A 16,303-nucleotide genomic window follows, 5' to 3' on the forward strand; every position below is an offset into this window, starting at 1 on the left:
ACAGTTTTACCTGCAAGGAAAATGGGCTGAAAAGAAGTTCATTATTAACAGTAAAAGAAAGCATGTAGGGGCTGGGGATGTGGCTCAAGTGGTAGCGCGCTCGCCTGGCATGTGTGTGGCCCGGGTTCGATCCTCAGCACCACATACAAAGATGTTATGTCCGCCAAAAACTAGAAAATAAATATTAAAAAATTCTCTCACACACTCTCTCTCTTTAAAAAAAGAAAAAGAAAGAAAGCATATAGAATTGTTTTCTCTAGATGAGACCCACAAAAATAAAGAAGGCTCAAGGGACCAGTGTGCTGGTTCTCAAAGTATGGCCCCCAGGGTCACCTAATGTGAAATGTGCATTTTTATTTTTATTTTTGGTACCAGGGATTGAACTCATGGGCACTTAATGACTGAGCCACGTCACCAGCCCTTTTTTTTTTTCAATATTTTTTAGTTGTAGTTGGACACAATATCTTTTTATTTATTTATTTATTTTTGTGTGGTGCTGAGGATGGAACCCAGGCCTCACACGCGCTAGGCACTCTACCACTGAGCCATAACCCCAGCCCTTTTTATATTTTATTTAGAGACAGGATCTCACTAAGTTGCTTAGGGCCTTGCTAAATTTCTGAGGCTGGTTTTAAATTAGTGATCCTCCTGCCTCAGCCTCCCAAGTCTCTGTGATTACAGGTGTGCACCACAGCACTCATTTAAAATGGCCATTCTTGAGCCCTACTCCACACCTGTGGAATCAGAAACTAGGATGGAACCCAGTGATCTGAAACTTTATCAAGCCCTTTGGGTGACTCAGATGCACACTGAAGTTTGAGAGTCACTGGACTGGAGAGTAACAGGAAGTTTCCAGGAAGGGTAGCTGGAAACAGCCACTGTGAAGGAGATGGTATTTATTGTCTGTCTCTCCTTTTAGAGTAGAAATCATGGGTGAGGATTTTTTTTCTGTCCTGCCCTCTGTTCCATATAATGCTAAGAACTATATCTGGCTTCCAATAGGTGTTCAATAAATGTTCAGTGAATCAACACAGCAAACACAGGACACCTCCTATATGCTAGGCACTGTTTTAAGGATTTCTAAATATCTTAACTCCCAATCTTCTCAACAAACCCACACAACTATGTCATAGGTGCTTTCTGTGTATACATTTTACCGAGGAGGAAGCAGGCAGGAGGAGTGGTACCTGCCCAAGGGTACTCTGATTAAACATGGCTCAGCTGATTTCCTCCTATTCACCCCTGCCCCAACCCCTGAAGGTGTCCTTAGCTGGGCCCCCAGGGCAGTGGATATCCCCAATTCCACCCTTTCTGAATCCTTCCCCACACCCTGCCACTTCCCCTTCTCACTTCCCTTGTTGTAACCTCCTCCCATATGCTGACCACAGGGAACCTCACTTTTAGGAAAGAGGAGGGTGGGGTTAAGTCAGGATGGAAGATGAAGCAATTGCCACCCATGAGGAGGGCCATTGTCATTTTACCCTTGTTTAACACCCCCATGAGTTTGACCCTATAGTGTGGTCAAGATTGTACATTTTACATACAGGGAAACAGACCCAGAGAGGTTGAAGTGACTTGTCCAAGGTCGCACATCAATAAGATTCATCCTGCTCTAAACGCTGAAGCTCCATTGCCTTTCATTAAGAACTTGTCCAAGAAGTGAGGACTGAACACTAAGGTTGCTGAGTGGAGCAGAGAAACAGCATGAGGTGCTGGGGATTGGGTGACAAACAAAACAGAACCAAGGGTAACACAGGAAATGGGGAGGAGAGAGAAGAGGAGGAGTCTGAGGGGACAAAACAGAGGTCAGAGCTCAAGCGGCCTGCATGATATCCTTCTAGTTCCTCCTGTGGCAGGTTCCTCTTTCCAGAAGCAGGTCAGCCCAGATAAAGCCAGACCTCTTCACTGGTGAGGGCACAGGGGCGCCACGCTCAACATGACTACCCGAGCGCAGGCCCCTCAGTCACTGTTGCTGCTACTGCTCACCCTGCCAACCACAGGTGAGTGAGTGGGAGCCCAGCTGTCCGCCTGGGGGGCTCAGATCCACCATGCTCCTGACCATTCCTTCCCCCTGGTCCTGTTACAGGCTCAGACCCTGTGCTCTGCTTCAGCCAATATGAAGAAGACTCTGGCAAGTGCAAGGGCCTCCTAGGGGGAGGCGTCAGTGTGGAGGACTGCTGTCTCAATGCTGCCTATGCCTTCCAGGAGAGTGGCAGTGGGCTCTGTCGGGCATGCAGGTTCGGAGGAACCTGGGGTTGGCAGGGGGCAAAAAGGTCCATGACTCAGAACTAAGCTCATCCTTTCTCTGGGACCTCCAATGGTGACCCTGAAGGCCATGATCATAACCAGCTGAGGGTATATCAACCTTGGCACCATTGACATATGGAACTGGAAACTTCTTTGTTGGGGGTGGCGGGCGAGTGCTGACCTGTTCCTTGTAAGTTATTTTGGAACATCGCTGGCCTTCCACTAGACTCTAGAAGCAATACCTACCAGTTGAGAAAACCAAAACTGTCTCTAGACATAGCCAAATTTCTGAGGGCAACTCCAGTTCCCTAATTGTGATGACAGCTCATATTTATCGAGTGCTTACTGTATATAGACACATCTATACATGGAAGGGGAGGAGTTTGGGGGAATTCTGAGGGTAGCTCCAGGCCCCTAATTATGATGATACCTTACATTCCTTGAGCATTTCCTCCATACTAAATGCAATGCAGGGATTTCTAGAGTAGTTCTAGTCTCCTAATCATGATTTCCTGTAGCTTACGTGTATGGAGCCTTACTATATTCCAGATGTATTTCCTGTTGTTTCCTAACTCCTTACCATATATTTCAGATACACTACAGGGATGAGGAGGTGGTTGTTCAGGGGTGGGGGCGGTTTCCTGGGGATTTATCCCAGAGGTGTTCTACCACTGAGCCACATCCTCAGCCCTTTTTTGTTTTATTTGAGACAGGGTCTTACTAAGTTGCCAAGGCTGGTCTTAAATTTGAGATCCTCCTGCCTTGGCCTCCCAAGTTTCTGGGATTACAGGTGTGCACCACCATGCCTGAAAAAGTTGGGTATTTTTGAGAGCAGCTCTTGCTTGTATCTAGTCTTGTTGGCAGGTCATATCTATTTAGCATTTGAGAGCATACCCTTACTGTGAAGGAGATGGGAATAGATCCAGAGTATTTCTTTTTTTTTTTTTTTTTGGAGTGGGGACTGAGGGGTGCTCTACCACTTAGCTACATCCCAGTCCTTTATTTTTAAAGTTTTATTTTGAGATAGGGTTTCACTAGTTTTCTGAGACTAGCCTCAAAGTTGGAATCCTCTTGCCTCGGCATCCTAAATTACTGGAATTACAGGTATGCATTATGGCACCTGATGATCCGGAGTATTTCTGAGGGGATGTGTGAACTCATTGGCACAATGACTCCTATTAAATGTTTCCTGTCTGCCTGCTACTGTGCAAGGCAATGGCCACTTGGGTTTCTGGCAGCAGTTTGGACTTCTAGTCCTTAAGGTTGCTTACTGTATCCCTGGCTTTGTCCTTGAGGATTTCCAGGGGTAACTTTAGGGCCCTGGTTATGAAGGAAAGTGACATTTATCAAGCACCTAGCTATATGCCCACCTATGCTCATTCAATTCTGCAGTATCCCTAAGTGGTAGGTACACTTGGATCCATGCTGCACATTTACACAGCACCCACTTATGGGCCTGCTTCTAGAGTTCCACATGCCATCCTGTCAGTTTGCACAAGGATAGGACATGTGTACTTCTCCACAGGCTCCCACGATGGTCACCATGGTCCTCATGGGCTCCCTGCTCAGTGACATGCTCTGAAGGCTCCCAGCTGCGACATCGGCGCTGTATGGGCAGAGGTGGTCACTGCCCTGAAAAGGTGGCTCCTGGGACCCTTGAGTGGCAGCTACAGGCTTGTGAAGACCAGCCCTGCTGTCCTGGTGAGGAGGATCAACAAGGCGGGCAAGCACTCCCCGTCACCTGGCCCCAGCACCAAAAGAATCAGTGCAGAGGCCCTGAGGATGAGCCTGTGCCTGATGCTGCAAGGACCTGAGGGCATTCTGGTGACTGGAGAAGAGTGGTGGGAGGTGAGGCTAGAAAGGTGAGGGAAGCTACGGTGAGGACATTGACTTTAGTCAGTGATTTGGATTGTGGGCAGGGTAGAAACTCAATCTTACTGGGTTTGGGAAGATGACCAACTGAACGACAGGGGTCAAGCAGAGGAACCAGGATGAAAGGTGCTGCTGTAGTCCAGATGAACAGTAATGGTGGGCCAAGTCTGGGGTCATGAGATGTAGGGACAGGATTAGCTGATATGGGGCACACAAGAAAGCCAGGAACACTGATTGACATCTCTGCCTCTATACCATCTGCCCTTCTCCTCTCCGACAGAGATGGGTGGCTGGTCTGAATGGGCACCATGGGGGCCTTGCTCTGTCACCTGCTCCAAAGGAATCCAGACCCGCAAGCGACTATGTGATCGCCCTGCCCCCAAGTGTGGGGGCCACTGCCCAGGAGAGGCACAGGAGTCAAAGCCCTGCGACACCCAGAAGGTCTGCCCCAGTGAGTGAAGGCAGCCACAGGACACTGATGGGGGCACCCAGGGTGGGTATGTGGAGTTTCAGCCAGGAACTGCTAGGTAGAAAGGATTCAGCAAGCCTGACCATGTGTACATCCTCCCACTCCTACCACAGCACATGGGGCCTGGGCTGCCTGGGGCCCTTGGAGCCCCTGTTCAGGCACCTGCCATGGTGGACCCCACAAGCCTACAGAAACACGAAGCCGCACATGCTCTGCACCTGAGCCCTCCAAGCAGCCTCCTGGGAAGCCCTGCCCAGGAACAGCCAATGAGCAACGGGGCTGCACTGGCCTGCCACCCTGTCCAGGTACTCGGGGATGAGGCTGCTGACATGGGCCTCCTCCAACAAGCCTTTTGAGTCGGGGCACAGATGGTCTGTCATTTCAGGGAATAGAGTTCTTATACCATGTGATAATGGAGGCTTTCATATGGGGACAGTCTGTCTCAGAGTCTAGGGGCTGGGGAGATTGGGGTGGCCTTTCTCTTTACTCCCTTTACTCCTCCAACAGTGGCTGGAGGCTGGGGGCCATGGAGCCCTGTGTCTCCTTGCTCTGTGACCTGTGGCCTGGGCCAGACCCTGGAACGAAGGACATGTGATCACCCTGTGCCCCAGCATGGGGGCCCCGCCTGTGTTGGTGATGCTACCCGGACCCACATCTGCAAAACAGCCATCCCCTGCCCTGGTCAGTACTAGGAGGTACCATGTCCATGCTTCAGGTCTCCACCTCCTGCCCATCTGTTGCCCAATTCCTATTACTGAGGCTTTCCTGTCTCTAATTCCTCCTTTCTCCATCCTCATACCTTAGTTTCACCTGTGGTCCCCCATTCTCACATCTGATCACCCCCACTCTCTCCAACAGCTTTCGTTCCTTCCCCTGAGCTCCCTTTATTCACTCGTTAGTTTGATACAAGCCCCTGTTAACCTGTCTGTGCAGTGGATGGACAGTGGGAAGCCTGGGGAAAGTGGAGCATCTGCTCCCGCCTCAACTTGAAGTCTATCAGCTGTGAGGAAATCCCAGGCCAGCAGACACGCACAAGGACCTGTGTGGGCCGCAAGTTTAATGGACAGCGATGTGCTGGGAACTATCAGGATATCCGACACTGCTACAATATCCAGAACTGCCTCTGTGAGTGCCCCCATAGACAACACTGTGAGGGTGGGCAGCCCACACAGGGGCAAAGACTTCCACCTGTGCTGTGGACCACCATGTCCCTGCAGTCTCCCTCTTGTCTTCCCACTGAGACCTCCAGTTCTCACTCTGTGATTCCCTCTCCTTGTTACAGTGAAAGGCCAGTGGTCACAGTGGAGTACCTGGGGATTGTGTACACCCCCATGTGGACCCAACCCCATTCGTGTCCGCCAGCGCCAGTGCACAGCCTTGCTCCCCAAGTTCTCGTGAGTGAAGGGGCAATGGGTGCCTGGGAGGGAATCATGATGTTGAAGGTGGGAGAGTCAGACCCCCAACTAGGGCTTCCACCACAGGGTCTAAGGTGCCTACCTTACTGAGTGCCATCTCCCAGCTGCAGGAAAAAGCAAGAAATTAAGAGGAGAAAGAAGATACTTGGGGATAATTCACAGCATCTGTGCCCTTTAGTCACTCACACAGTCACTCAGCTGTTCTCCCATTCGCTCAGTCCTTCATGTGTCCATTCCTTCTGTGTTCTGGGTTACCATTCTTTGAATTGCCCAGTCACCCATGACTCCAGTCACTCCTTTAGCATCTCACTGTCCTTTTGGGCCATAGTTACAGAACCCAGATCCATGAATTCCTCCAGGGATCCAGGTGAGCAGAGCCCTGACAGAATGCATACACAGAACAACTGGTGCATGGCAAAGGGACTGACACCATATCCTGGGTCCAGGAAGTTGATCAGGGCTTCCTGGGAAGGCAGGGGTCAGAAAAGACATTGCTGGCATTAAGACAGTGAGCACGGTCTAAAACACGAGTGGCCACACTAAGTGATCACTGGTGACTAGAGTGGCCCAGGTGTGGGAGAAGGTTAAAATACCTATCCCTTCCTTATTTTCAGGTACATCAAGCTACTTGTTAAGCAGGCTTTTTCAGCTCTTGGAAGGCCTGGCATCTGGGACATGATCTTCTAGCTCTGGGGTTCAGAGTAGGTCCCAAAGATGAGCTAGAGGTGTTGAATGGAGGTGCAAAGGACTTGAATAAGTATGAGGCTGAATGAATGAAGGACCAGCTGAAAGAATTTGGGATGGAAGTGAATGGATGGCTTGCTTAGTGGGAAAAATAATCCAGGCAAAGGTCTTTCCGGACATGGGACTGAGTTTATATAAAGTGGAGGAAGCAGAGACATTGGCTTGGGGCAGGGACTTGGGCCTAGCATCAAGGCCTTGAATATCAGGACAAAATATTTGGGTTTTTTCAGGTGGGGAATGGGAAAAGATAAAGGATTTTAGAGGTAAGAGAAGGTAGCTCCTATCAACAATTAACACCCACCAGCATTTATTGAGCACTTACTCTGTGCCAGGCACCACTCTGAACACTTTACCTGAGTTAATTCATGTATCCTGGTGAAGTGTGTATTGATATTATTATTCCTATTATTACCATTTTGTAGATAAGGGAAACAGGCACAGGAGAGCTAAAGAAATAGCCCAATACCATATCTAAAACATAGAGCTGGGCACACAGTGGGCACTCATTAAGATTTTTTTTTTTTTTTTTTTTTTTGGTACTGAGGATTGAACTCAGGGGTACTCGGCCACTGAGTCACATCCCCAGCCCTGTTTTGTATTTTATTAGAGACAAGGTCTCACTGAATTGCTTAGCACCTCGCTGTTGCAGAGGCTGGCTTTGAACTCATGATTCTCCTGTCTCAGCCTCTCGAGCCACTGGGATTACAGGCGTGCGCCACCATGCCCAGCTACTTATTAAGAATTTACTGAATGCATTCTTGCCTTCCCTGAACTTCTTTCTTCCATTCCCCTTATCATCCCAGGCCCACTGTTTCCACGGTGGAAGGTCAGGGTGAGAAGAATGTGACCTTCTGGGGGAATCCACGGCCAATGTGTGAGGAGCTGCAAGGGCAGAAGCTGGTGGTGAAGGAGCAACGGCCATGTCTACATGCACCTGCCTGCACAGACCCTGAGGAATAAAAATCCTAATATCTGTCACTTCTACTCTGCTCCCCTTACCTCTCAGACTTCAATAAATCATCCTCTTGGGGCTCTTCTAAGATTCCTTAAAGGAGGAAAAGCAACCTGACCCCCTCCCCCAAAGTGAGGCAATAGCATCTTCTAGAGGAAAGTCACAGCAGCCTATTATGGAAAACAGTATTTTCCACTGTGGCTGCTTCTTAGAAGGTGTGAAAGTAAGTGTCAAACCCCAACTTCCCTTTGCCACTGCCCTAATGCTGTCTTGGACCCTCTAGTACCTGAGGACTGCTCAGCACGTCCCTCTGCAGAGCTTTGCTTTGTGGATTTCATGATTGGCTATTCCCTCTGGCAAGTACTTCTTGATTGGCCAGAATTCTGGCTAGTTGTTATCTCCCTGCCTCCTGAAGCTCCCTAAGTTCCCACCCACCAGATCCTCTCCGCTGGCCAATTCCATGTCAATCTACCATGAACAGCGGCAGAGGCGTGGCCAGTGTTGGCGCCCTGCCGAGCTAGCACCTGCACCCACCCACTCCCCAGCAGCCCAGTTCCAACACCACAATTACCAGTGACAAATAGCTTCGGGAGGCTGGGGGCGGACTGAGGAAGTGGGTATGATGTGCTTTGAGCTGAGGTGAGGGTATAGAGAAGTTAGAGTCAGCATCCGTCTGGAGGAGCCCCTAGGACAAACCCAGACACATATTCCTCAAGCAGTTGTTCATTTCACTCAACACTTAAGCGTCTGCTGTATGCTAAAGCTAAGTTTGGGCATCTGGGGTGGAGGAGGGCTGGTAGAAGGAGAGGACATCTGAACCAGGGAACAGACTCAGAATAGGCATTCCTTTCATTCGAACATCTATTCAACACTTAACGCCTACTGTATACTAACAATAGTGCTGGACATCAGGGGACACAGGAAAAAAAGAGGAATCAGAGCAGCACGTGCCTGCACAATGAAGAGAAAAAAACCCAGACCCCAGTGCTCTTAGCATTTGCTTATTAATTTACCACTCACTGAATGCTGAGCCCCTCCTGATGACCCACATAGGGATCATTACAATAATTATGGCAATAGCCAATACTTAGAAAGTACTTACTGTGTGCCCAGTAGTGTCTTAAGGCTTTCCATAAGCATGAACTCATTTAATCCACAACAAACCCATGAGGGTCATTATTTTTCTCATTTTGCAAAGGAGAAAAATCCTCATTTTGCAAAGGAGAAACTAGCCACAGAAAGGTAGTGGGCTAGACATTTTTGAAGCACCATGGATTGTGGTGCTTAAATATCAGAAGCAGAGTTCAAAACTGTGCAGTGGGTAGAGAGGACCCCTCTGTGTGAAGTGTCAGGTGAGAGATTTGAGACACCTGGAGTCTTTGTCAGCACCCTTATCTGACTTCTCTGGATGGACTTCCCATTATGTAAAATGGGCTAATGGATGGGTTGAAGTGAAGACACGTCAGTGAGTACTTGGTCATTTTGGCAAGACTAAGTCAAAGTGAGGGTTTCTGGTGGCTACTACAAGGTGACAGAAAGATGTGTGTATAAGAAAATGGCAGCTCTGTGTGTGCATTATGAGGTACATATCTTTGTGTGTCTATATGCTATAGACCTATGGAGTTGTGCAAGAATTAAGAATGTATTGAATATATGTGAATGGTGTGAGGTTACAACTGTGCATGTGTCTTAACTGTGAAATAGAGCATGTATGTGTGTGTGTGTGTGTGTGTGCGCGCACACACACATTAAAGTGGCATAGATATGTATGTATAGATGTGTTCCTAATTAACAATGAGGAAAATCATTCTTGGCCTTTCTGTATGCTTATTCCTGCTGAAGAAGATGGAGACAATGTAGAGAAGCCTTACCTCTCTGCCTCCAGGAGTTAAAATACTCCTGGGGGGAATCTACATCTCCCACAAAACAATCTACAAAATATTACTAGCAATCAAATCACCTGGAGGCTACAAATACTAGGAACCTGGGAACCAGGTCCCTAGGAAGAGGCATAGCTTGAAGGCAGTCCTAAGGAGCCAAAATTTAGGCCTAAAGGAGCCAGAGAGGTCTGCAACTGCTCCTGTTCCCCAGAGAGGTCATCACAGGACCTACACAGCTTTTTTTTTTTTATTAGCAGTGGAAGCACATATTTCAAAATATTCAAAGAAACCAATTTGTGGGCAGTTCCCATTTGGAATGCCAAGAGTGCATCCTGGAGGGAGGAGGGAAGACCAGCCAAAGAAAAGGCCTGGAAATGGGACTGAAGATGGATGGGACGTCAGAGACAGTAAAAAGGATGATTTAGGTGATGTCTAACTTGGGGACTGTGGGAGCCTAGGGAAGAAGAAACGGAATCTGAGTGGGTGGTTCCTGGAAACTGGCCATAGGCAGTCCCCTGAGAGAGGGAGAAAGGGAGAGGGCATTCCTAGCAGAGGTTACAGCACATGCTAAAGTACAGAGATTGCGGGTGATGATCACCTTTTTATGATAGAAAAAAAAATGTCAGGGATTTAGTCACTTTCCCAACCATATGGTGAAAGTCTGTCTTGAACTCAAGCACTGTGACTCCAGTTCCCACACTATTGGTCTTAGGTCAGTGATGGATGAAGCAGGATGAACAAATGAATAAGTGAATGATTAACCTGAAAATCCCCCAGGCAAAAGACTCCACATCTGTCTACTTGGATTATCTTCTGCCACCTCATCTGATCCGTTATCATTGCTCAATACGTTAAGGCCCTATACAATATGGTCCCTGCTAACCTCTCTGATCTTGTCCCCTATCATAAACCCCCTCATTTTGTTCTAGTCATACAGGCATTGACTGTTCTATCTTCCTCCACTCCCCCCCACCCATACTAGGAATTGACCCCAAGGGCACTCTACCACTGAGCTACATCCCTAAGCCCTTTTATTTTTGAGACAGGGTCTCACTAAATTGCTGAGGCTGGCTTTAAACTTGCAATCCTCCTGCCTCAGCCTCCTGAGTCTCTTGGATTACAGACAAGCTCCACAATGCCCAGCTTCCTGGCACATTCTTTTAAAAAAACATATAGATGAGGGCTGGGGTTGTGGTTCAGCGGTAGAGTGCTCGCCTAGCACATGTGAGACCCTGAGTTCAATCCTCAGCACCACATAAAAGTAAATTAATAAAAAAATAGATATTGTGTCCAACTATAACAAAAAATAAAATATTAAAAAATATATAGAGATGGTAAACTGAACATGACCCTTTGGGAATAACCTGGAGTTCTTGGATTCCCTTATCTGTAAAATGGAAATTATATTATCCACCATAGGATTGTTGTGAGGTTTGGATACAGTCAGTCAACAAACATTTGTTTTTATTGAAGTCAGAATCTTACAGGTTTGACAGAAGGGCTCCTAAATCTCATTTGCTCATGTGCAGATATTATTTGGCATCCTGCCTCTGTGGAAACTTTTCAAGTGCAGGGGAAGACAATCATGGACACTAATGACACCAAGTTTGAACTGTGTCCAGAGAAGAGAGATGGGGCATGTAGACTGAGTGCTGTATGTGGGAATGGGAGAGCAAACATGCATCAAGGCTAGTGCTACAAGGAATATGTCTGTGTTGCATATCTTGGTGTCTCCATGATCATCTGTGGGTACATGTTTTGTCTGGGTGTCCACGCTTGTGTGAGCTTTTACAGGTCTCTGTGTGTCAGCATGTTGTCCATGTATGTATGCATGTGTGTACTCAACATGCTCATGTGTTAGTTACACTGAGTTTATGTCTGTATACTTAAATGGGTGTGTGTTCTGTGTGTGTCATTCCTGTGTGACTCCAGACCCTCGGCCACTGGAGGCAAGGGTGTGTACACTGCCCAAGTCTCCACCTCCACTTATCTGGTGCTGTCTACACTGCCCCCATGCCCTTCTCTCTGCATAGCTAAGACTGTATGGACATGGGAGATTGATCTCCGCGCGGGACACTGCGTGTGACCTCACTCCTCGCTGCGGGGGTTATATCTCTACTTTTATGTCTCCGAGTGTGACTCCACACCCACCCCCCAAATACCTTACCTCGTGAATATCAACACTGGAAAAGCCCAGTATTTGGGGTGGGGTGAGGTTCTTGTATATGAGTGCAAGTGGATGCAAGAAACAGGATGAGGTGGTTGGGTATGTGCGTGCCGGACGACCCCGACCCTCCGGACAAGTACCCCACCCCCACTCCCCAAATTGCGCATCCTCTACTGGAAGGGGGAGGGGAAACAGGATGCGGCGTGGCGCGTGCGCAATGCCAGCTTCAGCACCGCGGACAGCGCCTTCGCCCCCGCCTGCCGGCGCGCTCCACCACCGCCCCAGCACTGAAGGCGCGCTGACGTCAGTAGCCGCTCCTCTACAAACTCCCCTTCCCAGTCGTTTTGGTCCCGTCCGCGCCGCCGTGAGTCCAGCCGGACTGCACCACGCGAGGCGCGAGATAGGGAGTCACGGGCGCGACCATCCGCGCTGCGGCGGCGGCGACTCAGCGCTGCTTCAGTCTGCGGCGGGCAGCAGAGGAGTCGCGTCGTGCCTGAGAGCGCAGCAGTGCTCCTGGGCCCCGTGAGGTCCGCCCCCGCGGGTCCTGATCAGACTGCCCCTAGGACCCCCTGCCCCAAGCCGCAGCCATGAACTACCTGCGGCGCCGCCTGTCGGACAGCAACTTCATGGCCAATCTGCCGAATGGGTACATGACAGACCTGCAGCGCCCGCAGCCGCCCCCGCCGCCCTCTGCCGCTAGCCCGGGAGCCACGCCCGGTTCCGCGACTGCCACAGCCGAGAGGTCCTCCACAGCTGCCCCTGTGGCCTCTCCGGCAGCCCCTAGTCCAGGGTCCTCGGGGGGCGGTGGCTTCTTCTCATCGCTGTCCAACGCGGTCAAGCAGACCACGGCAGCTGCAGCCGCCACCTTCAGCGAGCAGGTGGGCGGCGGCTCTGGGGGCGCAGGTCGCGGGGGCGCCGCCGCCAGGGTGCTGCTGGTCATCGACGAGCCGCACACAGACTGGTAAGCCACTGCCGCGCCTCCCCGTGGGCCTGGGTCCCCAGATAGTTCCACGGTGAACGAGCAATTATCGAGCGCCGCTTATGTGCCTGGCACCTGACCCCTCACCCAAATTATTTTCCTGTAAATTTCTATGCTGGACGCTTCCTGTGTGTCCTGCCCTTGCCTTCCCAAAATCTTCTCGATGGATTCAGGGGGCAATTATCTTTGCCTGTCGTGTACGTCTTCCTCAATCCTTCTCCCAAAAGTCTTTGACTTCAGTAGATCCTGTGAGACTTCAAGAGCCAAATGTGCCCTGCCACCCCTGCCCCACTCTTGCCCCGAAGGCCGAGTCCTCTAATGAATCTTGTAAGTATTTATGGAGTACCTGCAGTATGCCTCACCCAAGAGTCCTTCGCTAAGGCCTTTGACCTCAATGAATTTTGTGAGCATTTTTTGAGAGCCTATTACCATACACTGTTTTCTCAACCCTTGCCCTCAGACCTTCTTTCTAACAGGTCTTATGAGCATGTATACAGTCAGCGCAATGTGTCTCCCCTGGCCCCTCCTCAGAGACCTTTTAAACCATTTGGTAAACACTGATGGATGTGCCTGCTGTTTATTCCACTCCAGCTCTTCACCAAGACTTTGCCTTTAATGGATCCTGTGAACCTTGATTGAATGCCTTCTGTATGCCCCAACTCCAGGGCCTCTCTCCAAGGGGACATATTTTCTTCAAAGGATCTAGAAAACATTTATTAAGTGCCTGATGTATGTTCCATCCCCCAAGGCCTCTCTCAAACAAATCACTTTCTTCCAGTGAATTCCATGAGCATTTTTGAGCCTTCTCTATGTGACTCATCATCAGATTCTTTCCTAAAACATCTTTTCCTACAATTAATCTAGAAAGTATTTATTGAGTGCTTCCTGTATCCCCACCTCCATTAGCAAACTGCTTCTTTAGTGGACTTTCCTTTGGTGAATACATCTAGCTTTGATCAACTACCTGCTGCAGTGTGAGCCCCATCTCCAAATCCTTTGCCCAATGCCTTTTCCTTCAGTGGTTTCTCACAGCATGTATTGAGCACCTTTTGCATGACCCAACCTTAGACCTCTCCACACAGGCCAATGGCTCCCATGAGCATTTATGAGGTGCCTTCTGTATATTCATGCCTCTTCCCCAGAGTCTTTTTCTTGCAGTGGAGTCAGGGAGCACATATGCAATGCCTATGGCATACAGGGAGTATATTCCCCTCCATTACCACTAGGAGAACCTGCCCCAATCATAAGCCTTCTCCCCGAGGTATTTTCCTTCAGTAAATCCAGAGCCCATTTTATAAGGGTTACATCTTCCCATTCCCTTCAATACCCCTAGAATTCCCCCTCCCAGTCTTAAGTCCAAACCAAAGGGGCTTTTAGTCAATCTAAACCAGTAAACATTTACTGGAGCACCTACTCTATGAGTCATTCTCAATATCTTTTTTCCAAGTCTCTGGAATTTTCTGCCCCTACCTCAAGAGCGCATTCTCCAAGTATCTACTTCAGCCTAAATTTATTGAGTACCATCTGTTTACTATTTAGATCACCCTTCCCCCTAGGACCCCTTACCCTACAGCTTGTCTTATTTGTTCTACAGATATTTATTGCATACTTTCCATGTGTCAAAATGCGAGAAGCACTTATTAAGCACTACTGTATTCTAGGAAGAACCCTCCTTCAGCTCCCCTTACTTCTAATCCCAACCACTTGTTGGCTTCACTGTAGCTTTTCCTGCATTCAACCCCATAATCATTTAATGAGCACTTATTGGATGCTCGGAAGAGCCCCATATTCTCCTCCCCCTCTGTGGTCCTAATCCCCCCTTTAACAATCTCTATGCTGCCTTTCACACTACACAGTCCTGAAAGCTCATGATGTGTATTATTTCCCATCTGTTCTGACTATATTCCCTCCTCCACCTAGCCATCTTCCCAGCTGTGCTCCCCTCCTATTAACCCAGAAAGCATTTATTAATCTCTTTCTGTATTCTGTTCAAATAAACGCATGTCCATCCTGCAGCAGACTGCTTCACTCTTTTCTCCATCTACATTATAAAGCATTTATTGAGCGCATGAGATAATTCCTTCACAAACGTCCATTCCCCTAGGTGCTATCCTCCTGGCTAAATTTGCTCCATTGAAGTCAACAAACATTAATGAGGCCCCTGTTGGATTCTGGTAACCCCCTTCTTTAGACTTCCTTTCTCCTCTTTGACCTTCCAGACAGGTTCCTTATCGCTTTTTCCTGCATTCCATCAAACATTTATTATCTACTAAATACTGACAAGTCCTTTCCCCTTTCCATAACAACTCCAATGTTTTCTCTTTTTTTCCTTCTAATTTGTCCAGCCAGCACCTGCTGAATTCAGTGCAAGAGCCTTCCTTTCTATTCTGCATCCCAGAAGCCCCTCTTTATCCTAACAGTTCCTCCAATATTTTCTTCCAGTCTTCTAGCAAATATTTATTTAGTGTCTACTAGATGCTCAGCGTGGGAACAGAGCCCTGAAACACCAACTTGCAGACTTTCAGAACTGTGAAAGCTTCGGGGATTTCAACCTGGAAAAGGAGGAGCTTTACAAACTTTATAATAAATGCACACCTCAGTACAGTCTGACACCTTCCCCGAAACTTCACCAATCTTGTTTCTTCCTGAGTCTCAATTCCTGCATGGTTTAAAATTGCAACATCTGAGTTGAGACATCTCTCCCTTTTAGAGACAATTTAGTCCAGTATTTTTCAAACTGTGGGTCACATACTGGCTTAAGAGCAGAATGTCACTTTCTTCATGAAGGAGGATAAACGAAAGTAGAAAATAACAGAGTATGTTGCACATAATAAGTGGAGCTGTTTAATAAAACTATTATTCCAATAAGATATATGACATATACTATATAATGCACATGTTATATAATGACTTTATGGTGTATAATACATCTATATGTGTATATTTTTCTTCACGAAATGGAATAAAACAGAATAGGAGATATAAAACTGGATTGCACATGGTAAGGTAATTCTTTACTGAAATTTTATTTGAATTATATATGTATACTCATATTCATTCTACTATACATTCTAGAGACATATACACATAAAATATAATATACAACATTTTGTGTGTTATAAATTATATAAGACATAGCCCAAGTTCTATTTTCTGTGTAACATATGTCTTATATAATATATATGTGTGTATTTCATGGATTATTATGTAAATGTGTATATAGTGAGTTATATAAACTATATTTCTTATTGTGGCTTCTTTTCTTAGATAGACTTCCCTGGAAGCAGACCCTTCACTTAGCATCTCTGTTGGTCTCAGAGTCTCATTTGATCGGTGATCCATTCCCTCATCTTTGAGGGATACCTGAGCCTTGTGTCCTCACCCACTTCTAAGGCTCTGGCTGCTCTATTTGTCCACTTACCATTAAAGTTGAGCAAGGAGTACTAACAGATACCCAAGTGCATGCCTGGGTGCCAAACATTCTCCTCCCTGTCCCCAATATGTACCAGAAGCCGTATCTCCTCATAACAATCAAGGTCATGTCACTTTGCCAGAGAGTGACGTCTCTTCACTCGACA

At 47.8% G+C, this 16,303-nt stretch overlaps 2 protein-coding genes across 3 annotated transcripts in view; both read left to right on the forward strand.

The window, feature by feature from the left end:
- The first annotated feature begins 1,881 nt into the window (after nucleotides 1-1,881).
- Nucleotides 1,882-7,747, forward strand: Cfp (complement factor properdin). The gene is made up of 9 exons (XM_026381369.1): nucleotides 1,882-2,000; nucleotides 2,087-2,237; nucleotides 3,773-3,948; nucleotides 4,400-4,570; nucleotides 4,702-4,893; nucleotides 5,096-5,269; nucleotides 5,522-5,713; nucleotides 5,871-5,982; nucleotides 7,551-7,747. Exons 1-9 carry the CDS (start codon nucleotides 1,937-1,939, stop codon nucleotides 7,705-7,707), a joined length of 1,389 nt encoding a protein of 462 aa, XP_026237154.1. The 5' UTR covers nucleotides 1,882-1,936; the 3' UTR covers nucleotides 7,708-7,747.
- Nucleotides 7,748-12,333: 4,586 nt separating this feature from the next.
- Syn1 (synapsin I) overlaps nucleotides 12,334-16,303 on the forward strand; it is a 50,803-nt gene continuing 46,833 nt past the window's right edge. For both annotated transcript variants that reach the window (XM_026381362.2, XM_026381363.2), the window contains exon 1: nucleotides 12,334-12,707. In XM_026381362.2, the coding sequence (XP_026237147.1) occupies nucleotides 12,334-12,707 (374 nt within the window). The remainder of the gene's footprint in view (nucleotides 12,708-16,303) is intronic.

Source organism: Urocitellus parryii, chromosome X, assembly GCF_045843805.1.
Source record: "Urocitellus parryii isolate mUroPar1 chromosome X, mUroPar1.hap1, whole genome shotgun sequence".
Taxonomy (NCBI): domain Eukaryota; kingdom Metazoa; phylum Chordata; class Mammalia; order Rodentia; family Sciuridae; genus Urocitellus; species Urocitellus parryii.

Coding starts and splice junctions, on each gene's coding strand:
- Cfp (XM_026381369.1), top strand. CDS start 1,937: ATGACTACCCGAGCGCAGGCCCCTCAGTCACTGTTGCTGCTACTGCTC. Junction 4,571..4,701: donor CACCCAGAAGGTCTGCCCCA/GTGAGTGAAGGC, acceptor CTCCTACCACAG/CACATGGGGCCTGGGCTGCC. Junction 4,894..5,095: donor TGGCCTGCCACCCTGTCCAG/GTACTCGGGGAT, acceptor CTCCTCCAACAG/TGGCTGGAGGCTGGGGGCCA.